This window comes from Mus caroli, unplaced genomic scaffold, assembly GCF_978045245.1.
Source record: "Mus caroli unplaced genomic scaffold, Mus_caroli_1 scaffold_15, whole genome shotgun sequence".
NCBI lineage: Eukaryota > Metazoa > Chordata > Mammalia > Rodentia > Muridae > Mus > Mus caroli.
In genome coordinates, this window is record NW_028227270.1 from 16,656,578 (window position 1) to 16,682,273 (window position 25,696).

The 25,696-nt window shown below is 37.6% G+C and overlaps 1 protein-coding gene and 1 non-coding gene across 4 annotated transcripts in view; one reads left to right on the forward strand and one right to left on the reverse strand.

Annotated features, from left to right (window-relative positions):
* The window catches only part of Cwc27 (CWC27 spliceosome associated cyclophilin), a 201,230-nt gene that overhangs the window by 49,494 nt on the left and 126,040 nt on the right, over positions 1-25,696 (forward strand). The window contains exon 11 of one of the 3 annotated variants that reach the window (XM_021180317.3): positions 973-1,535. The exons of the other annotated variants lie outside the window; for them this stretch is intronic. Coding sequence (XP_021035976.2) covers positions 973-1,183 — 211 coding nt within the window. The 3' untranslated portion in view covers positions 1,184-1,535. Of the gene's footprint in view, positions 1-972; positions 1,536-25,696 lie in introns of those variants that run through there. 3 annotated transcript variants of the gene reach the window in all.
* Positions 1,407-1,540, reverse strand: LOC115029206 (small nucleolar RNA SNORA70). Its single transcript, XR_003834758.1, has one exon. It is a non-coding gene; the product is annotated as a small nucleolar RNA SNORA70 (small nucleolar RNA).

The window sequence follows — 25,696 nt, forward strand, 5'->3', positions numbered from 1 at the left end:
CATTGTCATTTAGCAAGTTCAGCTTTTAAGGCTTATGAATGTATTTTTTGATAATAGTAAATATAGCAGAGGGTGGGCACTTTGTATAAAATGACAATACTGTGACCACTATCAAATTTAATTGTAGTTTTGTTTCTTGAGATTAGGATTTAGAAATGATACATTCTTGAATAGCCTACTTAATTACCCTTGTTTCACGTGTGCAGGTGTAAACACACACACACATACATACACACACACACACACACACATACAGGCCAGACTCAGGTCTCTTTGCACTATGTGGATCCTGGGGATTGAGCTCAGGCTGGCTGGCTTGGAGGCGAGTGCCTTTACCTGCTGAGCCGTCTCTCCAGCCTTTTTAAATAGAATCATTTGTCTGGTGAAATATTTTAAAATGTGACTTCACTGCTTACTTTGGCTACCAAGTGTCAAATTTGATCTTCAAACTAATTAAGATTTAAATTCCTTTTAATGGATAACACAGAAAAATTATTAATGAATTTACCATACTTAATAATTAGTATTGGGGCAAAAGAGAAGGCTCAATGAGTAAAAAGCCCTTGGCAAATACATGTGAATCTCAGAGCTTGGGTAGTCAGCACCCATGAGAGTATGTGATGGGTGTAATGACTCTCCTGTCATCCCAGTACTTGGGGATCTCAAAAATGGGATCCCCAGAAGTTGGCTAGTGAGATATTGAATGAGCTCTGGGTTGATTCAAGAGCCCTGCCTCAATATATAAATTGGAAAACAATCAAGGAAGACTGTAGATGTCAACCTCCAATCTCCACACCCACATACATATACATGCACACCACATATACTGCTATTAATAGCAGAATGGTTTGTCTTTGTAGCCAAGTATTTCAGGCTAAAAAAATATACTTTGCTGTTGTAGTTTCCATTTAAAAAAGAGAACAGAAACCTCACCTGATAGCAGTCTTTCTTTTCTTTCTTTTTTTTTTTAAGCGAACTTGATGCGAGATTTATTACTGAACACGATTTGGTAGGGTATAGGAGAGAACTATTGAAGCCTTCAGGAATGCAGGGCTCTCCACTTGTCCAGAGGACCACGGTTGGGGATATATTTGACACCACAGCCATCAGGAATGAGCCGCTTCTCAGCAACCATGTCTTCAAATTCATCTGCATTAAACTTGGTGAAGCCCCACTTCTTTGAGATGTGGATCTTCTGGCGGCCAGGGAACTTGAACTTGGCTCTTCGCAGAGCCTCAATCACATGTTCCTTATTCTGCAACTTGGTTCGGATGGACATGATGACCTGGCCAATGTGAACCCTGGCCACTGTGCCCTGGGGCTTCCCAAAGGCACCACGCATCCCTGTCTGGAGCCTAGATCAGGGACAGCATTGTGATCAGAGGCTTGATTACCAACTGGCAGAAAATTGTCTCCAAGGTCCCTTGAGGCAACCCATATAGATAATAGGCTACATACACCACACCAAGGAGCTGCTGTTTGCAACCATTGCACACCAAAGTCCCCATGGGAAAAGGGGAGCAGTCTTTCTTATATACAGTTTTATCTCTTACTGTAATGTGGAATTGTGCTAAACTTCTTCCAACATATGATAGCTGGGGTACTCGTTAGCTTACAAACTATTTTCCTTTAGAATTTTTTTAAGGTTGAAAATTTAATACTATTTCACTGAGGAGGCAATTTTTTTTAATGTTTGGGGTATCATTTCTTTAAAAAATGAGCAATCCTTTAAAAATGAAATAAAATAATAGCATCAACAACAAAATTACTGATATAACAGTCTCCTTAGAGGTTTCTGGATACATTCATGTAGCTAAACAAGAGTGTCTGGGCAATTAGTATTGTTATGTGTTTGACCCATTACTCATGACTAGCAAGCTTATTCAATAAAAGTGATCAGATTGTTTTACCATCTTGTTCTAACATTGTATAGTGTTTTGGGTAGGTTATGTATAAATACGAGAATACACATTTTGAACGCCTTTAGATTTATTTTCCAATTAATCAAGATCCAGTGTGTTCTCATTACTAACATCAGGGAGAAAGAGATGAAGTCTATCTCAGCATAGTTTCTTTCAGCTTCAGTGACCTTAATACATACACTTACTTACTATACAGTGGCTAATAAATATATATAAGTAAAGCAAGGCTACTGAGTCAGGAAAGTTCATTTCCTCTATCACTGACTTTTATATTCACTGTTCCAAAAGAGTTAACGGTTTGTAGGCTCTTCCCTTTCATCACAATTCCAGAATAACTTGAACTAACAATCTGTGGATATCCTTTTAAGGGAATGTTTATAATTGTCAGGCTTTCTTAGTTCTTGAACCAAACTCAGCCTCAGCAAGAACACTTTCTTATGCAGAGGGAGAAAGCAGAATTAATCCTCAGGTACTCTTCCCTTTAACACATGATGTTGACAGCCTATTTGTTATAGGTATTAAAGCTGACCTGTATAATTCTGAGTTTTAGACTAAGCAATGAGATCTTGTGTTTTTGCATCAAAAGGAAAAAGAACTGAAACAAGATAATCTAACTGGACTAAATTTGTAAAAACAATTATGTTTGAGCTGAGAATGATTTTTGTACTCAAGTCTAAATTGATCATATTTGCCTAGGGAACGTACAAAAAGTGACAAGCCATACTATGAAAACCTGACCCCTGAGAAACCATTGTTTTGTAATATATATTTTTCCATCATATTGAATCATTTTTCAATTTTTAAATTGAATTCCCTTTGTGAATTCCTAGCCTCTGTGTCTGTCATAGAGTAGGTACTCAGGAAGTGTTTATTAATGAGAGAGAATAAGTGAAGTCCTAGTACCTTTAGAGTAGATTCACAAGGCCCTTAAGTGTGCTAGCTATTTAGATATAAAGATGAGAAATTTAAGTCCTGTTCCTTAAATATTTGTTAGGGAGAAAGAAGGAATAAAAGGTATATTCTGAGAATGTAGTTGACTAGGCCCAGAAGTTCATGGGTAGGCATATAGATAGAAACAGTACTAAAAGAATTGAAGGCACGGATAGTTGATATCTGTCAACAGAGAAAGCTTAATAGAATGGGTTAAATGTTGATAAGGATGGATACAAGGAGCTCATTTCTTTTAGAGGGGACTTGAGAAAGTATCAAAGCAAGAGCAGCGCATGGGAGCTGGCAACGGAAGGAACGGGAAGGGTCTGTCTATCTCACTAGGCAAACACTGGGAACAGGAGTGTGATCTTGAGGCATATGATTTCAAATTTCTTTGTGAGTTTATTTAAGATTACTGAATACCACTTTGATAATATAGATTTTTGAAAGGAGGAACTAGAAACAGAGGGTCAGTTAAGAATGAACTAACCAATACCCCCAGAGCTCATGTCTCTAGCTGCATATGTAGCAGAAGATGGCCTAGTTGGCCATCATTGGGAAGAGAGGCCCCTAGGTCTTGCAAACTTTATATGCCCCAGTACAGGGGAATGCCAGGACCAAGAAGTGAAAGTGGGTGGGTAGGGGAGCAGGGTGGGGAGAGGGTATAGGGAACTTTCAGGATAGCATTTGAAATGTAAATAAAGAAAATATCCAATAAAAAAAAGAATCTTTGGTGATTGTGTAAAAGAAAGGTTAAAGCACTTGCAGAAACACAGAAGAGTTGGCTGTGAAAGAAGACATGGCAATTGATTGATTCAAAGAGAAATAAATAAAGATGATGACCCATGCTTCTTATAATGGCACCCTAACTGCTTGAGCAGATCATCTGTGGACAAGATACTTCAAGTTAGAAATTGCCTTAGATCTTGTCCTTCACAGTTCCTTTTGGAAAAACTTACTGCAGGTGGCCTTTCAGCTAGCTACAGATGGCTGCTCATCATAGAATTCTGCAGGCTTGTCCTCAACAGAGCCAAATCTCTGACCTGTGGCTTAAAAATCAGAAATCCAAGCGTCCGTATGTCAGAAAACAGTAGTTGATTGCTAAGTATAGAACATAGCTTCAAAGGAGTTGGGATGCTAAGGAGGGCCAGCAACAGAACCCAGGTATGGGAGGAACACCTGCTGCATCCAACAGTGTTCTTGTGATAACTCACGATGAAGACCCTTTCAAAGCTTGCTGATCACTGGCCCTCACTAGTGTACTACCTCTGAGTTTCCTGCTTAGTCTCTGTGTTGTCCTCTGATCCCCAAGAATGGTGCTCTAGCAATGTCACATGCCCTTCAGTAGATCTCATCAAGACGGTCTACAGTTTCTGACCACAGCAGGTAAAAAGGCCTAATATTGCTTTCAAACTCATAAATTTCTCCCAAGTTCCTTTACCAGTAAAGATTTGCTAGTAGTCTTCAGATCCTACTAGAGCAGTCATTGACACGGAACGGCTCATCCCTCAATGCTTTGAGGTTTAATCTTTCCAGGACCAAAACAATGTGAGACTTTTCAAGGACCACCCACGGTATAAATAATGACACAGAGGCTACTAATTAAGTTTAAAGCTAGATCAGTCTTCCAGCTAGCTCATCTAACTTAACCTACAACCTGACCAATCACATGGCTAGCTCTAGATATCCCCACCCCTGCAGTTCTTGTCTGTTTCTGCTGTGTCCATCTTGATTCTGATTCTCCCCTTCTCTCTAAGTCACTCTCTACCCAGAAGTTCCGCCCTCCTCCTTCCTGCCTTAGCTAATGACTGTCAGCTCTTTATTACAACCAATCAGTAGCGCGATAACCTCTGACCCATTTCTAGATTGCCTTTTTTTTAAGCAGGTGCGGAAGGATAGATATTTACAAAGTAGAAAATCCGGTGATGGGCTGTAGAAATGACAGTACCAGAACCCTGCCAGTTCTCTGCTGGTACAGAATTAACAAATGAAAATTATAGAGGCATACCTTCACACAATGTGAAGAAAAGTTACCCCCCATGTGAGGTTATTTATTTTGTGGTTTTGTTTAATTTTAATAGCAATGTTCCTTGAAAAACTCTAGCTACTTGGTAAACAGTTGCATGTCAGTAAGGAAGACGGTAGGAATCACTTGCCCAATATTATCTTTACTAATTTATTAAGAACCTTGAGGGTTTTGAAAGATTTTTAACTCTTTTGCTATTTGTATTTACTTTGAGATTCTGAAAACATCACTGTGACGCTGTAATCAGGAAAATCAGACAGTTTTCCTCTGGCATCTAAATTCATCACAGAGAAGATAAAGAGCCTAGCAGTTTCTATGTTAAAAACAAATGCAACTAAGAATTTGATGCATATATATATATATTATATATATATATAAAATAAATTTTTATCATCATTATTTTTAGAGACAGCCTCATCTCAAACTTGCTGTGTAGCCAAGGCTGTCTTGCCCTTCTAATCTTACTGCTTCAACCTCTCAAATGTTAGGATTATGGGTGGTCTTTACCATGCCTGACTTAGTATCTCAATTCTAATTAAATTGTGTTTAGAGTATATTTAAAATATTAAAATATTAAAATCAAGTTTAACAATTAATTCTATTTGTGGCTTAACTCCCAAAAGAAATTGGTAGTCCCTTTAATTTCAACCCCAATAGAACTTAAAACTATGTACAATTTTTCATTTATCTGCATCTATTGGAAAGAATGTAATGGCAGAAAAAGCCTTACGTTCTATGAAGAAATTTTTTTCTTTTTAAAAAAAAGGACTGATAGGTTCTGTTTTGTTTAATTTGAGGAAGATGTTGTAGAACATTATTCCTGAGATATGAACAGCCACCAAATAAGGAACCGACAACAAACCAAACTACAGATTCCACTATAATCCAGTTTGGAGAGCCAATGAATTTTACTAGGGTTACTTACAGGAATATGGGTGAGATGTTACAGGAGCACAAAAGACTCAAAAACACCTGCATCACCAAACCCCACACAGCATGGCTACAGATCGTGTAAGCTGGAAACTTGGAGTACTTTGCACACACCAGGCAGCTCATCAAATCTAAAAGTATTCTTTTTATATGGCTCAAGTTGCGCTTAGTGTATTCCAGGCAGCTTGGCCTGCTTCTTCCAGGCAGCTTAGCTTGCCTGAGGATGTCTTAGAGCATTCTGTTTCTTAAGGCATTTCCTTCCAACATGGAAGGCTTAATCTCAGAGGAAATAACTGTGTAACAGAACAACAAAGGCACTTCAAGAAATAACTGTATTCTATCTATCCCTAAACAGGAACAGAAATTTGATTGTTTTTTGAATCAGGGTTTTGATATGGATTCATGGCTAGCCTTGAACTTATCATATTACCTCATCTGGCCTATGCTGGAGTTACAGGAGTGTGCTATCATATCCCACCATAATTTGTTTAGTACTGAAAAAAATCAAAGTAGAAATACAGTTGTAGTCACTTAATCACTGAAATGGATATTAAAATTAAAATGCATCATAAATTTGACAAATATTAAACTTACTCATATGGTTGAAATTAAATGATAAGTAAATGATACGAAGAGAAGCCTTTGCTTATTTCAGATGAAGATTTATTATCGTTAAATACCAAGTGTAAGGAAGCTCACTGGATGCTCATTCATTCAGGACTCTGTTGAAATCTTAATGACCGTTAATTTATTTGACTCATTTTCTTTCCTTTTTCAGGTGAATTCCAACCCATTTAAAAGCTAGCAGAGCTTCTAGTAAGTGCTTGGAACCAGACTTTTCGGAAACATTCAAAAGAACTTGAGTACACACTGTAGCCTATCAATCATTGGGATTTAGAGAGCACAGGACTATTGCCTAGATTGCTTTCCTTAGGTCCTGAAATAAAGTTCTAGTGCCGAGACACAAGAGGTTTAAATAAAATTAAAAAAAAGAGAGATTTTCATAGAGATGAACTATAAGTAATTGATTAAAGTGCTTCAGTGATTTAGTGTTTGATAGTTAGTGCTTAGTATCAGTTCATGTTTATATATGTGCAAATTACCCCAGAGATCACAGTGACTGAAAACATTCTAATCACTTCAGGCTGCTTAAGTGCTTCATAGATGAAATCCCTAACACAAATAAAAATGAGGTTGATGCTTAATCAGAACATATGCTTCTGTTCTAATCTTTAGTCCGGAGTATCTTATTTAACATCTAGATTTATGAGAGTTATTCTAGGAAAAACAAGAGAGGCAGACAATGTTTCAAAGTCTGATTCCAGGTGCTTGAAGAAGTAGGGACATTCTAAAAGAAGCTACTGGAAACAGCAAGTTACAAGGGGTTAGCAGGGCATGAGGGGCAGTGAGTGGAGGAGGAGCAACAGGAACAAGAAAATGATGTGCAGAAATGCCATAGTGAGACTGTGAAAAATGCATGTGTTAGTTAACACAGAAATCAGGTCACTCTTGAGCCTTTCATATTTGTACTTTCTGATAGAAAGTCTAAAACTATAAGTAATGTGTCATACCTTTGTGTCTACTCAGATTGTATTGAGCCATGGGGAATTCTGGCTGGTCATTGTCATGGCAGTCCTCCTGCCTCAGCCTTTAAACTCTGTTATAGAAGAAAACAATTTAAAATGCTGTTATCCTATTGTTTATCATTTAGAGCATTAGGCTAAAAGATTTACTACAAGGAAACGAGAGACTTTAAAATTACTGTATTTTCTGTGATGCCTTTTACAATAAGAAGTTGTTCAAGCCAAAGAACTTGGTTATTCTTGTCCTCTCTGGTGCTCACAGGACAGAACCAAGAGCAGCCAGTGAAAGGAACTAAGTGGGAAGTTTGGACTCAACACTAATGAAAACTTTATAGCAGGCAGACAAGGTCCAGAGTGGGACAGAGTAGCTCTGCAGCTGCCATACCACAGAGCAGTGCCTGTGTTTCTGTGGGAGTCACTGTGCTACAAGTGATGAAGGACAAAAACCGTTTTGCTATTGTTGTTATAAGAATGGGTTTTAGAACTCTTTGTGCTTGAGTCCTTAGCTTCCATATCTCTCTGAGGAAGCATCATGAGACGTATACCTTACTTCTATATGTCATCAACACTCTGTTTGCCTAATCACTGCTGAACAAAGTGTTGACATAATCTTTTTCTCCTTCCACTCAGAGTTTACCTTAAGAATTTTTTATTTCAACTGTAGACAAAATACAAGTCAGGTACAATTAACCAGCCTAACCATTTATGTGTGTAAACTGATACTGCTGAATATATTCACACTGTACCTCCTCCTTATAGGCCTGGAGTCTGGTCTGTTTCTAATGCTTCATTTTCTCCATACAGCTGCATTCTTTCCATAGACTCCCAGTCTTGTGACTGGCTCAGTTAACTTAGCAAACACTCTTCAAGGCTCATCCATGGTATGGGATAAGAATTCCCTTACCTTTAAGTGTGGATATCATTCCATTGTGTGCATATGCCATATTTTCTTATCTGTAAGAATATTTAGGTTGCTTCCACTCTTGCCTGCTGTGAATGTTAACACAAACACAAATATATAAATATCTCCTTTCGAGGCTATATTCAGTGGGATCGCTGGCTCATACTGAACATGTATTTTTAATTTTTTGAGAATGTTCTGTACTGTTAGCCATAGCAACTGCTGCACTTGACATCCCCACTGGCTGTACAGCCTTCCAGGTTCTCCAGAAAGTCACGCTCGTTGTTTTCCCCTGTGGGTTTGTTTGTTTTGTTATTTGCTCTCTCTATTTCAGTACCATGTATCCCAGTGGATGGGAGAGGTATTGCCCTAAGACTTCAGGGTCTTGGGCATTTCCCTACACATAGTAGCTGCTCTTCAGAAGCTGGTAAAGGAGAACTAGGACATTTTATTTTCATAGAGTGTTGCTTAATACAGTTGGTCTTTGTCAGAGATTCTTAATAGAGTCAATGTTCTGTACTTTAGTATAAAATAAAGGAAACACTTCTTAGAAATAGCCATGTCTGCAGCTATTTATTTCAGTGTTAGCACTGAGGTTTATTTATAGGTGTCCTTCTAATAGATATCCATCACAGCCCTTGCTTAGAATCTAAGCTATTTTTGACTTTAGTAGTCTGCTCTCATGGTTCTACAAGTTTATTATAGCACCTATAAAGGATAGGTATTCTTGTTCCTCCATAAGAAATCCACTTAGTACACCTCCAAGTCAAAGGTTTGTTCAGAATGATTCTTGCCAACAGAAAGCTGGATTAATATATCCAGTGCCGTGTTATTTAGCTAGCTTGATTTCTTCCTTCCTTCTTTCTTTGCTTTTCTTTCTTTCTTTCTTTCTTTCTTTCTTTCTTTCTTTCTTTCTTTCTTTCTCTCTCTCTCTCTCTCTCTCTCTCTCTCTCTCTCTCTCTCTCTCTCTCTCTTTCTTTCTTTCTTTCTTTCTTTCTTTCCTCTTTTTTCACTCTTGTAGTGCCTAAAGACTGGTGTGAGATCATTAATGTCACAAGCCAAGTTTATAGTTAGTATGGTCATGTTTAAACGTTTGCTATCTGGAATGAAACTTGGTAACCTCAACATTAATGTTCTAACGATGAGCAATTCTAAGCCTCTTGAAAAAGATTTATTGCTGTCATATTCAGGGAATGATTTTGAAGTAAATAAAAGAGGAGTAAGTCTTCCTTCTAAGTAACCATTACACGAGAGTGTGTAGGCAGTAGTAGTGATGTCACCATTCTCACACACTGTTGTGCTTGCAGCTAGCACATACATGTTTGGGATCTCCAAATTTCCTGGCATGTTATGCTTCAGAGCTGTTTCACCTTGGACAGATAGTACTGACACAAAGAAGGGAATGGTTAATCTTCTGTTTAAAGTTGGGGCATTTTAATTAATTTGGAACTTTTGGGAATTTTTTGTTTAGAGCGATATAAGAACTAACTAAGGTGCAGATGTACTTGTGAATCAAAACCAAATGCTAGGAGGTTCGGTGGAGGAAGCAAACCTTTTCACCTCCCGGTTGATATTTACTGAGCAGTGACTGAAGCACACCTCCACAGGGAGCGGTTGATATTTACTGAGCAGTGCCTGAAGCACACCTCCACAGGGGGCGGTTGGGTCTACCATGGTAACAGCACCTCAGAACCATTTCAGAATTTGCGTTCCCTTGATGGCCAGGAATCTTCCAGAAAGATTTTTTGGGTTTTTCTTTTTATGTGAGAAGACAAGGCAGAAGAGGTTGTAGACGTCTTTGTAACTACTAATATCAGAACAGGAGAAAGTTCTTTCCTGATGCTGTGTGGTGTCATCTTGGGGCAAGGGGAAGAGCAGCGGGAGGGGGTGGGGCAACCAGCCCTTCCTAAGGCGGTCATAGTAAGCACGGGAAAGGCTTATGAGCTGTCAGGAAGAAGGGTGGCTTGTGGGACATGTTTCTGACATCATCATCTTCTCTAAGCTGGAAAGTTACACATCATTCTTTGTACTTCTAGGCATCAGAGGCTTTAGATAAATGTACCCTAATCACAGTGTTTGGGCTGTTTTTATTGTTGTTGTTGTTGTTTTTCTATGGCAGATACTTCACATTTTCTTTTAGGGCTCCAGTGATAAGGCAGTTTAGTCTTGGACCCTCACCATTCATTATCATTATGATGAAAACAGTTGATTTAATTCATAGTTGTTTCAGTATTTGAGATTGGTAATATACTTATGTTGTAATAAAGCACTTGTGGCCTATATTGTTAAAAGTAAATCTGAAATATTAAAAGAAATATTCTAAAGCACTTAATGTTTTGGGGGTTTTATTTGATAATTTTATTCATGTCTATAGCGTATTTAATCATATTCTCTCTCCATTTTCCTCTTATCCATTTCCTACTCTGTCTTACACTTCCTCCTCCCAGATCATGTGTCTTTTTCCTACTTTTAATGTCTCTTTTTAAAATAACCCACTGAGTTCACTTAGAATTGCTTATATGTGCACGGGTGCGGTATTATTAACTGGCTTGTAGACAACTTACCTGTAGCTACACCCTGAAGAAAATCAACTCTCCTTCCTCGGTAGTCATGACCTGCCCACTTTTTAAAGGTTTACTTAAAACAGTTTCTATACATACATTCTGAAAACTATGAAGCCCTTCTGAAATACTTTTCTTTAAGAAATGTGTTTCTTGCGGCTAGAGAGATGGTTCAGCGATCAAGAGCACTCCTCTTCCCGAGGTCCTGAGTTCAATTTCCAGCAACCACATGGTGGCTCAGGATTATCTGTGATGGAATCCGATGCTCTCTTCTGGTGTGTCTGAAGACAGCTACAGTGTACTCACGTACCTAAAATAAATAAACCTTAAAAAAAAGATGAAACTTGTTTCTTAAATGTAACAGGTTCTTAGATTATGTCCAAATTCTGTTTAGTCCTTAAGCAAGGATTATTGCTGGCGTTTTTGTTTTTGTGTTTTCATTATCTTTTTGTAAACTAGCCATTTGAAATAGGATCTCATATAACCCATAATGGCCTTTCAAGTGCTGTAACTAGAGGCCTGACCACATGTCAATCCATGATAGTGTGTTGTGATGTCCTGTGTTGTGATGTGGTACTGTGGTGGTGTGATTTCAGACCTGTACACATACCCTTGTACACATCTGTGTTATTGTGGGGTAGTGTTACGATTGGTGTGGTATTGTTATGATCTCAACATGGTATTGCTGTGGTATGGTATGATAAGTTGTGATTACAGGCTACACTGTTAAGTTATATTGTGTTGTGGTATGGTATACTATAATGTATTATTGTAGTTACAGGCCTGCACCATCTCTATTGTGGTGTTGTGCTGTGCTGTGCTCTCTTGTGGTGGTGTGATTTTAGACCTATACTGCCGTCTGTGTTTTGTGTGCCACTCCACTCCACGGTGGGCTTCGGGGACAAGAACTTGATGACTTGTTACAAAAAGTAACTCCAGAAAGAATTTAGAGATTTAGATCATTTGGGGATGTTCATTGTTAGAAAAGATCATTTAATAGATGGTATTTTTAAGTGGTAGAAATTGAGTTAAATAATGGCAAATATTTTGAGAAATATTCAGGAGCATCAGAAATTAACTTATTCTTAGTTGTCTTTCCACAGCCTTTCCAAATAAGGAAGTCTATTATAGCCATGAAAGTCAGATCTGCTTTCAATTTTATTATTTCTACAAATGATCGTCATACAATAATACCTTGTAATATACCAGATGTTCCTAGCTAAAGTGGTTAGCTCAAGTTAAAAGTGTAATATTGGTGATTAATGTTTGTAAGATAGGAAAGCCTGCAAAGAATAGTAATAAGTTAGTAGCAAAGAGGAAAATATTGGTTGACAATGTGTTTTCCAGCCCATTCTCCCTCAAAAGGTACCAGACAGGAGACGTGCAAGCTTGTGTGTGATTTAAGGTTTGAGTGAGTTAGCAGCTGGGCAGTATATTGTTTTGAAGAATAAAGTCTAGGCATCACTATTTATTACCAGGTTAAATTTCAGTATCCAGTCCATTCATCACTGCCTAATAAAGACTGCACTTCCTTTTCACCACAGTTTCCTCACTGACTGGTATTCAACACTGACCAAACAAGACAAAGACAGATGTCTTTGTATGGGTAGGATAGGAGTAGCCAGGATGTCTACGTGCTGTCTACTAGGTTTAAACAATCTAACAGTACATAGTCTATAAAATAAGACCCAGCCAGGGACCTACACTACATGATTTAAGAATAATGGCTAGACAGGGCCTGTTAGTAGCTGTTGACAAACTGGGGCATATATTGTGTGCCCCTTCCTTATAATACCCAGTTTAATGCCTCTGAAATTCAGGAGTTGAGAGATTACTCAGTATTATAACTACATCAATAGAGTAGTTATACTGAAACACTAGATGTCATGTACAGTGCAGGTGGGGGTATGGGTGTTAAAACCAGAAATCAATTCGGATCAAGTCGGATCATTAAAAGATTGGAGCACATCCTAGTGTGGGCCAGTGACCAGGCCCTTCATCAGAGCTTGCCTCGGGTTGCCTTCTCTTCTGGATTTACTAGGTGAGCATTGGGATTCTGACTGCACTGTCTGTCTATCATTCCAGTATCAAGTGTACTGTAAAGAAGCAGAAGATTTCAGCAAAATGGAGAAAATAAGTAGCTATAGATGAGGAGGAACTATCTATAAAATGTATTTGATAAAAGACTTGGGTCTAGAAATGTACTGTCCAAAGTTAAGTAGATTATTTTAAGATTTGGTAAAAACTTAAATATTCAGGGGAAGAAACCAAGTAAGTTGCTGATAATCCATAAAAATGTTTGTTGTATTCCATAAAACAAGATTTAGCCACTATGATACTGTCTTAGATACTTTTATGCCAACTTGTCATTTGAGAAGCAGGCTATGGACTTAAGAAAATAGTGCCATAAAATTTTCCAGTAAGCAAGTCTGTAGGGCATTTTCTTAGTGATTAGTGGGGGTGGGGGGGCAAGTCCATTGTGGGTGGTTCTACTTCAGGACTGATGGATGCTATAAGAAAGCAGGCTAAGCAAGCCATGGGAGAAAGCCAGTAAAAAGCACTTAAAGTTCCTGCTTGAGTTCCTGCCTCAGTTTTCCTCAATTCTAGACTGATGTGGAAGTGTAAACAAAGTACCACTCTTCCCTCTGCAACTCGTTTATGGTCATAGTATTTCAAAACAGCATTAGAAACCCTAAGACAAATATCCAATAGATTAGCTTTTAAACAAGGAAGGAAAGAAGGAGGGGGAGAAAAGGAATTGAAAAAAAAAAAAGTAAGCAAAATGTAGAAAACCGGAACTGCTAAGTACAAGTTGCCAGTGTGACTGTAACACATGATGAAAAGTAGGGTAGTATTGTGTGACAGTAAGTGTGCATATAGCCTATGACCCGTTATGTCCAGGTACTCAGCCTTTGCTCCCCCTCCCCCAAGACTTGTTGCATTTATACCCTAAGAGCTCTTAATGACTAAACACTAGACGCCACCTTAATTTACATCAACAGTTTGGTGGGTAACAAATTGTGTGGAAAATAAACATCAAGAATACTAGACATCAGCCCCCCAAAACAAACAAACAAACAAACAAACAGAAGCAGCAGAGTGGTAATATATACTATAACAGTTTCTGGGCTCTCAAAAATAGTTTGTGTTGAATGATGAACTCTAGACTAATGAGAACATACCGTATAACTCCATGCATACAGATTGTTAGGACAAAAAAAACCCAGGCTCTGCTGTGACAGGATAGGGCATTGGCAAGGAGGAATGACACTGGTCATGTTGACATGGAACGCTCAAGGTTATTATGTTATAGGTGTGTGTGTGTGTGTATATATATATGTGTGTGTGTGTGTGTGTGTGTGTGTGTGTATCTGTCACAACTCTTTGAACTATATACATTTGTGATATTCCTCATTGTACTATACCTAAAGTATACTTAAAAGAAAAGCAGTTTAACTGTATTTTTAAGAGTGAAGCCTGACTAGAATTCACAATAGAATGGAAAAATTAACTGAAGTCATAAATAGTACTCATTATCAAGAATGGCAAAGTTATTACACATAAGCAGACCATGTGTAAATAAGTCTAGACTGTATTTGTAGAAAAGCCAGGCATGGTCTCACACACCAATAATTCTGGCACTTGGAAGGCCGAAGCAGGAGGGTCATCACAAACTTTAGGTGAGCCAGCTGTTTTATAGTAAGTTCCCAGCCAACTGCACTAGAGAGTAAGACCTTGTTTTACACACACACACACACACACACACACACACACACTACAAAAATAAAAGTATATGGAAACAACAGGAAGGCACATACTAGAAGATGAATCAGATGATGTCTTCAGATCTGTTTCCATTAGAAGTTTATTAGTATGATGGGTGCTACTATGTCTCACAGGCTCTATGAGGTTCCTTATGTTCATTTTCTCTAGATGTTTTCTAGAGCATGTGAAAATTTGTACAATGTTATTTCTCTTTTGAGCCTGTATCATTGTTTTATCATTATTGAATAACAAGTGTTCACTTGGCTTGTCTGTATCCTCTCTTCCATGTGAACTCAGGAAACTTCTCACCAACACTAAGCACAGTTACTATTACTAGAATCCTTTTTGAGGTGAGGCACTGTAGTCATAAGCAGAATAACAATAATAGTAACAACAGTAGCAACAATGAGAGCCACCATTTCAAATCTGTACTCTCAATTCAGTGTGCTGCTGTGCCACACCAGTACATTCTTAACAAGTCATTGCAAGCAAATCACTTTTTTTTATTTATACTTGCTGAATTATTATTAATGAAATACTGTATTTAACACAACAGTACTAAAATGTTAAATATATCTAAACATTCAATATGAATAAAATATAAGTATCATTAATATTTATTATAGTAAACTACCCACCAGAAATCATCTTTCTAAAGAAAGTTTCTGCTCTCTGTGCTATTGAGGTTGAGAGTCTACATCAGCCCGCGGACCCTCATAGATTTGGGTTCAGAGCACTCCAATATTGTTTCACATTTGACATCAGATAAGGTTAAAATGTCAACCTCACTCCAGGTTTTCAGTTTTACCTTTGTTGTTTTGACTGCTTTCACGACAGGCTCAATTCAACATACGGGTCTCATTTAAGATCAGTTGTGGTATTTCATGTCTATCATGGCATCGATCTTTGTGGTGTAAAATTTTCCATCAATTTTTGGGTAGGAGTTTTACATATACAGTAGTATTTTTTAACTGTTGTAAAATGAACACTAGTATTTTCTCATAATTTCAGATAATTTAAGTCTAACTTCTTGTGATTTAAAATTATAAAAAATAAGTTTCTTCAGGTATTCATTATTGACAGCTTCTCAGTGCATATAGCGTGTTATCAAAATATAAAGAATTTCATATCATAGTACATGGTCCTATTTCAGTTACCTATTTTATAAAAAGCAATCCCTGAGCTCAGTAACTAAACAAAGCTTTTAATTCTGTGTGTCAGGAGCTGGGTTGGAATATAAGTAGATGATTGGATCTCCCTGCAGTGCATGGGACCTCAGCTGAGGTTGCTCAAGTGCCTAGGAGCCCAGGGCTATCTTAAGTGGGAGCTTTTGTTCCAGGCCTTCATTCTGCCTGTGGACTCTCCTCCATCCTTCTCTTTTTGTAGCCTTTGTGTGTATTAGCTTTGGTGCATTATGGTCTTGGGTGCAAAGAGGGCACACCAAAAATGTAAGCACATTTTTAGTTGTTCTAGGGATACCCAAGACTCCTCTTGTGTCCTTTGTATTGGTTTGTTTGTGTTGATGTTTATTGGCCAAAGATGGCATTTACAATCAGTCTTCTTTTAGGGCATCATGGTCAAAGCTGAGGTTAGTTCACAACAGACCCCACCTGCCATTATGCTGGCATTTGTTACTTCCCTATATTATTTGTATCTCAGAATTTAGTTCATTAAGATGTTATCATAGTTGCTTCTAAAGGATAGAGGAATATTCTTTGATGGTTTGTTTTACATGTATTTATTGTGGTGAGACAATGAGTTGAAGCTGTGCTATGATGCAGGATTGGGGCCAAATGGCAGCTTGAGGGAGTGGGTTGCATCCTTCTACCACATGGGTCCCAGGGGTTGAACTTTGCTTGTCAGGCTTGGCAGCAAGCCCCTTTACCCACTGAGCTACCTTGCTAGCCTCTGAAAAGGAGTGTCAAGCTATTTGAAAGCCAAAATCTTTTGAATATGCTGATGTCCCTCTTTTCCTTGTGTACCTTGCTTTGAAGAATTAAAAATCCATGGTAGAATAATTTCTATGTGCAAATGCATAATATACTAGATATCAAGTCAGTCTGATCTATTCAAATTCTTGGTATCGTTAGCAGAAACCCACTTGGTTAACCAAAAATGAACACATCAGAGTGATGTGGCTGAACTTACAAAATAGGAAGGCTGGAGAGGAGCCGGAGAAAGAATGTGCATTCTCTCTGCTTCGGTTCCTCATGTAGACTGTGCCTTCTGGAGCATCATGACCGTGGTCTACCTCCACAGTTGCTGTCACAGCCCTTATGGCTGCTCTCTATGGTGTTACTAGATTCCATTTCATTATGGCCGGTTCAAACAAGCTTTTAAAAATCTTTTATTATTAATAAACTTGGGAGAGTCCTGGAAGGTAAACAAGAATAGTACCAACAGGGAAGGATCTCATATCAGTTGCCTGGGTCTACCAATGTCCTCTATCTTTTTAAAGATATGTTAATAAACTAAAGCCATGATATGTAACTATAAAACTATAGTATTCATCTGTTGAAATGGACATGTATAGGTATAATAATATATGCTTTAGCTGTCATGTGGATAAGATCTTTCCAGGTCATTGATTTCTGAAGTAGAAGCTGGGTTCTACACTCTGCCTATCTTAGAATATTTCCAAAATGCAAGAAGACTGCTAGATGTTGCCTACCAAGACAACTGAGGGAGCATTAGGAATCCTTCAGGTTTGGGAACTCCTATGAGACCCTTAGTTAGTTTAACATACTTTTGGTACTAATGTATTTTATGGAATAACTAGGACTGTGTGCCTCAGGTGGCTAATCTTTGGCTCATAGTGTACTTTTCTCATTAATCAATATATTTCTTATTTTTATTTGTTCTTTACAGTTAACTGTGATATACATACACATACACACTTAGGGAGTATAATGTGATGTTTTGATATATATCTTGAAGATGATTAAGTAAAATAATTAACATATCAGTTCTTCATGTATGTATTTTTTATGTTGAGAAACTTAAAATTTATTGGTATAAAATGTTCAAAAAGTCATCAAATATATAAGAATATTCTTGTGTTTGGTCAAAGAGACTGACTACACTTAATATTTACAGCAGGAGAGAATGTGCCATTGTTAATCTTTAAAGATTACCCTTTAAGAGTCTGTGTCTTAACTAACATAGTTCACTTGTGTAGTAAACCCAGACAGCCCTGTTCTCCATCACTTTCTAAGAACTGAGTGTTTCATTAAAGAAATAGTTGGAAGTGCTACAGTATAACCATTATGCAGTTTCTGTACAAATCTATAAGGAAATAAACAGAGAAAAGGATGTTATCATGCACTGTAGCATATAAGTCATAGCCTTTTCTGATGTGTGCATGAGTGCATGTATGCTACATAAACAAGGACTTTGGGGAAAGATTTAAATGGAAATGCTATCAAATAGGGGAAGGTTAATAATTGGGTCAGAGGTTATTTTGTTTTTGAGGTTACTTTGAGAGAAAACTTGCTTGCCTTGATTAAGAGGAAAACAGTTTTATTTAGGATTGTAGCTTTTATCGTTTTGGTTATAAGCCTGGCCTTTGATGACCAAGCCATCTCTTCAGCCCTAGGATTAAACTTTTTATTTAGGCTGCTATTTTTCCTTTGTAATACTGAATTCTTTATTTGTGAAACTATGTCTTTTTGCTGAGTGTTCTGGCTCCAAACAGCTGATAAATAAGTAAGAAACACTGTAATACTGGGGGCAATTTTCATCTTTTCAGGGCTACACTTATTTTACAGTCTTCCAGTCACATCTGTTTGTTATATATTGTGCCTATAAGAAAATGGATCCAGATTTAAAATGTTTAGAATTTAGACTAGACTACCTCATTATAACCAAAGCATATGAAAGAGTCAGTGAAAATGATCACAGTGTACATAACAGATTTTAAGTTATGGAACTTGAGACAGGCACTGTCTGTCAGAGAGCTTTCTTAGTTTGAGCCTCAGCTTCCTCATCTATAAAACAGATGATAAGCCCATCTCTTTGCTAAGTGTATGTACACTTAGCTGATCATCAGAAAGTCTTGTGATTCAAAGACCATGTTCAGTAATTCTATCTTTAAGTCATCACATTATCTTTTAGGACCCCCAGAAGAACAATTCCAAATAGTCATTGCCAAGAAAAAGATGACTGGCTGATTTTGCTGTCCCTAAATATGTTATATGCTCCTTAACAGGGGAAAAATGAGAAGAGTATTAGGCTCAAGAATACTCCTATTGATAGCTTATTTACCTAAGGCTTATAGTCTATCAAAGGCATACAGAGTACGTTTCAGTTTCCGTGGGTCGATTGTTTTATTATGAAGACTATTAATGTAGGCAACAACTTAAAATTGGGTATTTCCCTCCAAAGCCTTGCTTTAGGTGTATTCTATGAAGAATTGGAATAAGTTTATTTTCAGTTCATTCTACTCAAAGTATTTTAACTTCCCTGTGACTTCTTTAACCCATTGGTTATTTAGGAATATTATTTTCCACTACTTACAAATTTGTCAAATATTTCATTGTTCTTAGTTTCAAATCTCATTTCTTGTTGTCTTAGAACATTGTTTGATTTTTAACCCTTCTAAGTATATTTAGGCTTTTTTGTGGACTAATATTTGGAATTGTTTCCTATGTATTGAAGAGATTGTATTTCACGCTTGAATGACGTATTCCATAGAGAGCCTGTGCCTTTGATTGCTCACTACATGGCATGGATAGAGAAGAGAAGGGGCAAATTGTATAACACTAAAGTCAAGATTTGTGTAAAGCCCTCCCTGTGGTCATTCCTCTTTCTTGCATATTAGGAAGTAACCCAGGGGAGTGTGCAGACTTCCCCTGTATCACATAGCTAGTGAGGTTTGAACTCCAGTGCAGACTTGTCTCTGGGGTTGCAGAGTGTTCAGAGTTTACCAAGGAGAAAGCATACATGGTATTGGCTTTTGCTATTGTTACTGTAGTTGTTATAAATACATTGTGCAGCTTTAATTCACAAGCACTTTTGCAATGTGAATTTACACTTTAAGAGACCTGCTTTTCTAAATTATTGGTATACTTTTAGTATGGCTGTTGAACAAGATAAAATCTTAATGATGGCAATTAGTATTTTATCATTAATTTGCTCCTAACATCAGAGGGAATAAAGCCAATCAGAATTTGAACCACATAGAAGACATGGGTCTAAGTTTATACACAAACTCAATATCCTAGCAAAGAAAGCCTAGTTAAGCATTTCGACAGATATGCAGTTGATGGTTAAGAAGTTATTCTGCAGACCAGTGAAGCATGAGAGTACAATCTCAGCCACAATATTCTAGCACTTCTTGGTACATTTGCCCTCAGGTGTAGAGTTGGACCCAGGCTTTACTGCATGGTGTAGCAGAACTGACTTCCTCTCAGCAAATGGAGCATACGCTCTATAAAAGAAGAGGAGAAGGGAAGGATATTCCTAGGCCTCCAGAACGTGTTTGTTGATCTGCTTTTGTGTGTTTGTTACATTACATTGAATACTCATTACCAAATTACCAGTTTCATGCCCTTTTGAACTAATTTATTATTATAAATTACATTGAATACTCATTACCAAATTACCAGTTTCATGCCCTTTTGAACTAATTATTATTATAAATATGCCACATATTCATTCTCAATGCTGAGTAAAATACCAACCCCAAAGCAGCCACAGAGTATTGAAAATTCATGAAGTTATGGAAACTGCAGAAGACTGCCCTCCTCACCCAAAGCATTCTTTCTAACCCCCCTAGCCTGTGTATTAGAAAAACCATCGGAAAACTCCTTCTGTTACATGTGCAGTGAAGGACCATTCCTCTGAATCCCAGAGAATCTAAATTTGTTTAATAATGGCTTTGAGAGAAAAGCTTGACCAACCCATTTCTTGGTTGTCTCCTAAATTTTTAGTATGCCCAATTATCAATATATTAAATTTTGATCAAATGTAAAGTAGCTAAATAATTCTGGTAGTGCTTTGTACAGTTTTTAAACTAGAAGAATATTAATAAAACTATGCATTACTTCTGTAACATTTCTTTGAACCAGGGGTCCTCAAAGTCACCAGACTGTCTGCACCAGTTCTCCAGGGTGCGTGTTAGTCCTCACTCTAAAGCTGTAGGAGGCATGCTGGAGTCAGCATTATGAGTTTTAGCAAAACATCAGGTGGTTCTGGTATTTGCTAAAACATTTAGAAATGCCATTTAAAGAATAATCAACCAAAAATGCACCTGTGTCTATTTTTTTTCCTATGCTGTCTTTAGTGATATATATTCAGTATAGCTTTTGTTTTAGTGTTGACAGTGTAATGTGTATAAAAGTGTTAGTTTTATTCTACCCGGTCTATTCTTTGTGGCTCTAGTTATTGTATACTCTTTTCTATCTAATGTGTTACTTATTAGCCATTTCTTACCAGTTTATCTTTCTGTACTCCATTGTTTCTAATTATCCACACTATATCTGTAAAGTATCATCTCTCCAGATCATGTGATATATGTTTTGTATGCATACTTGGAGTATGCACATATGTGCACCTGTACACATGCAGATTAAGAACATCACATGTGTATCCCTTAATCACTGTCCACATCATTATTGTTACTATTATTTTACTATTGCTATTTTTGAGACAAGTTCTCACATTGAACCTGAAGTTCACTGTTTTAGCTAAGACTTGCTGGCCAGTGAACTCCCAGGATCTGTGTATATCTGCCTCCCAGTGGTGGGTCTACATGGTCATGACTGGCTCTTACATGGGTGCTAGGGATTTGAACTCAGGGACTTCTGCTTTTACTCCAAGTGCTCTTATCCACTGAGTTATCTCCCCAGCCTCATCATTTTAGATTTTGATATGGCTGTCAATGTCATAAGTTTATCTGATATGCTTAGTACAGTTCTTAGGAGAAATTTTGGACTAGAGGAATAAAAAAGCAGACATGGAATTCTAATTATATTACTTTGTTGATTATAATTTTATTGAACTTTTTCTATAAAAGTTTTGTTTATTCACAAAATTAAGACAAATATTGAATCTTGCCACATGTCCTACTGGTCTGTTAAAGATTTGTAAGGGCTCATGAAGACCAATATGCAGTGTATTTTATAAACTGGTAGTTTTATTCATGAGGCATGAATCAAGCCTAAATTAAGAACTCATATAAATAAATATAAATAAAGCATCTTTCCCATTTAGACTGATGGAATTCACTTTGGATTTCACATTAGTTAAATTAAAATATGTTTTATTAGGTGCAAGTAGTTTCCAAAGTGCTTTTCCTGGCCCTTCTTGTCCTCATTCTCTCGGGAGGAGGGGGGTGCTGTTCTAGCAGGTCAGGCAAGGTTTGGATGGTGCCTGTCTGCCAGGTAGTAGAGGAGTAGGAAGACCAGGGCCAGGTTGTCTATCATGGAAAAGAAGACCCAGAGCCTGCAGCAACCTTGGCATGAGTCAGCCCTTCTGTAAGGCCACTGAGGTTACAGCTTGTCTCAGCTAAGCCCCTTCAGCTTTTTGGAAACAATCTGTAAATTCATTTAGAGCAAAGATTTAAGTGTAAATGAGTGTTTTTATAAAAGTCAGACAGATCAAAATGATGGGCTCTACAGGTGCCCTAGAGCCTGCTGTGTCCACAAACTGCCACATTATTTACAGTGTGTCTTGTAGCATTAGAAAAGAAGAAAAGCAGGTTTAATTTGTTTCCTCCTCTTCCTCTTCCTTCTCTTCTTCCTCTTCCTTTTTTTCCCCCTAGGTTTAGGGTTTTGTTGTTTATTCTTGGAAGACATAATTACATGAATTCCTCTTCTTCTCTTTCCCCCTTTCTACCTCTTCTCTCCTCTGTCTCCTCCCATGGCTATCAGGAAGGACAATTTTAAAAGTAAAATGAGAGGTACAAGCTTATATTAAATCTCCAAAATTATCCTCTTAGTGGCTTAGTACATACTGGCTTAGTAGACTCATGCAGAAGCTGAGGCATCCCAGGCACGTGTCAGTCATTTTCAAAATGTTTCTGTGAAGGGAGAACACTAAAACTGGAGCATTCTTATTCTTTTCTCTCCCTCCCTCCCTCCCTCCCTCCTTCCCTCCCTCCCTTTCTCCCTTTCAGCTGGTATGGACCTGTAGTTTTATCAATCATATAGCCCGTTTCTAAGGTGGTGGATAGTAGACCTTCAGTGGAAATCTTAGAGACCTACACTGAAAGCCTCTGTACGTACATTGTAGTAATAGACTTGTTACTTAGTACAAATTGGAACATACTGTATGATAAAATTCATTTATTCTATGAGGAAGGCATGTTACATCTTTTGTTCTGTTCTTGACTTAATGAATTTATTTGAAAAATATGTGATAGATAGTGAAACCATGGTAGAAATTAAATATACAGTCATTAAGTGTCTTGAATACCAGAATATTTTTATTTGAGTAAATTTTTCTTCTTAGTTACATCAAGTATTTTAACCCTAGAGAAGGGTACAGAAGGAATGCATTCCCACCAAAAACTTCTTTCCAAACAAAAGCAAGTTTATCTTTGTCATCAGACTTTACAATTTATAAAATCATTAAGTCATATATTACATTCTGCAGAGCTAACCACTGGTTTCATTTTGATACCTTTATTTTTGTTTTTGTGTGTAGGCATATACAATATATGTATGTGAATAAATGAATTATATAAATGGAATAACACTCTGGTTTTGAATATATGATTATATAAATGGACTAACACTCTGGTTTTCTTATATTATGTCTAAGATATGGCCTAATTATTGGAAACTTCTCATTGTACACAGTATTGTAATGTACACTCAGTGCACCCTTATGTGTGTGTGCAGATACTTGAACACGTTAGGATTATTAGGATCAATATCTGGAACTTATTGATATGTATTACTAGAAATTAAGGGAACCAAACTATTTATATATATATATAGTGTGTGTAGTGTTAAGTGTACTTTTTAGAAAATCTACTTAATAATGAAAATCAAAACACTAAATGATCTAAAACAATAATTAGCATTTAGCTAAATACTTAACTGCTTAGTCAGTGTGGCATATTCATTGAGTACTCAACATTGTCAGCTCTTCTGCTAGTTGTTTGAGTTGCAAAGTGAAATAGCAGTTCTGTTTGACTGTAAGCCATACCAAAACAGTGAACCAACATTGAAATATGACACAACAGGGCTAATGAAGGGCCTTGGGTACCATACTGGAGTTGAGAGAAATTTTTGTGGAGAACATGCCCAAGAAGTCAAGATTAAAGAGTGGCATGTCTGAGCTGTGGGGAACGAGGAGTACTGGGAGGAGGGCCTTAGGCACCATGATCGTGATAGGTTCCAGGCACTAGTGTGGGTTTTAAACATGTGCAGTAGGGTCTGGAGAGATGGCTCTTATAAAAGACCTGAGTCCAGTTCCCAGCACCCAGGTCAGGTGGCTCAAAACTGCCACACCCAACACCTTTTCTGGCCTCCTAGGGCACTGCACACATATGAGGCACATACAGACATGAAATAAAATTAAAAAAAAATAAACGCATAGACTATATATGAAGGATGAAGCAAGAAGTTGAGATGAGGATAAAGGGGAGACCATGAAGAACCATGTAGTTTGGACTTTGAGAATTAAGGGGTGCAAGAGCAAAGATGTGAAATCAAACCTGATAAAGATTTGATTAAAAAGTGGCCATGTTCTGGTTTGCATACAAAGTCACAGATCTGTGTGGTGACCATAATTCAGAAAGGCAGATGAACTGGGAGAGACCAAGCCTTCTAGTTAGATGTTGACAACTTAGACAGTTGTCACTCAGATGAAGAAGGGCAGTACAGACTGGAAAACCCCTACCTACCCAAAGTGGTGAATGTGGGACTAGAAACACAAAACAAAGTACATATCATCCTCTTCCTCCTCATTATCACTGTGTAGTGATCATCAGGAAGGCTGGCAGAGAGATGTCTTTGATAACAGACCTGAAGCAGACTGACTTGGGTTTGACCATGTTCCTGGGCGGCTCAGTAGAAGCACATACCTTGCTGCTCACCACACCTGAAACTGGCTTTCAGGTAAATGAGGAGCTCAGTGTTTGTTCCTCCATTGCGGAACATACAGACATGAAATAAAGGGTAGGACCAACATCACCAAATTTAAATTGTGGAATCTTAGTGATTTAAGAGGATTTCCTACACACAAGTAAATAAGTCACTTTGCACAGCTGTTGAGCTTTGTGGTCTTTTATAAGCCATTTTGTATAATTTTTAATCCATGCTGATAAAAGACCAGGTGGTCAGCAAAAATTAAACAAAATAAAATTCCACCTCATCCTTTTTCCCTTACTTAGTCCATCCCATGTGTGCTGTGTTTAAAAATGTTTGTCCACACATTCATTCTTTTACATAATGTGAAAAGCATTTTAGTGTCAGTAAAGAACTCTGTGAGAAATGGAAAATCTTCAGTCATTTTCTAAAGGTTACTATTTCCAGTGAATATAGACCTCACGATATGACTTCATCTTTTTTATGTGTACGTTGTTTTGTCTAATGTTGTGTTCTCTGATTTTATTATATGTGCTATGTTTGGAATGTATTTTTATTTTCACAAAATCTCCCTGTTCTTACGTCTCTACATTTTCCTTCAGTAGTTCCAGGATTAGTCTTCTCATACTGTTCCTGGTTTGTGCTTGTGTTTATTAAGCACTAACTACATACTGAGTAACCTTTTCAAGATTCTGTAGTAAATTTAGCTTCTTAGATTTTCTTTTAGAAACTACTTCAGCTTTTTCCATTAATATGTCTAGTGGACTGGAAAGATGGCTCAGTGTATAAGCATTTGCATGCAAGGATGAGGAATCTCAGAACCCAAGTACAAGGTGGGCAGCTGTGGTGGCCATCTGTAATCCCAGTACCCAGGAGACAGAGATAGGTGACTGGTTCCCTGAGCAAGTTGGCCAGGTAGAGCAGCCAGGATTGGTGAGCTCACGCCCCATGGAAGTGAGTCCACTTGAATAAATCAAGTAGAGTGATGAAGAGGCCATGGCTCATGGCCAGGATGTCCCTTTGGAAAGGATTTCCACATTA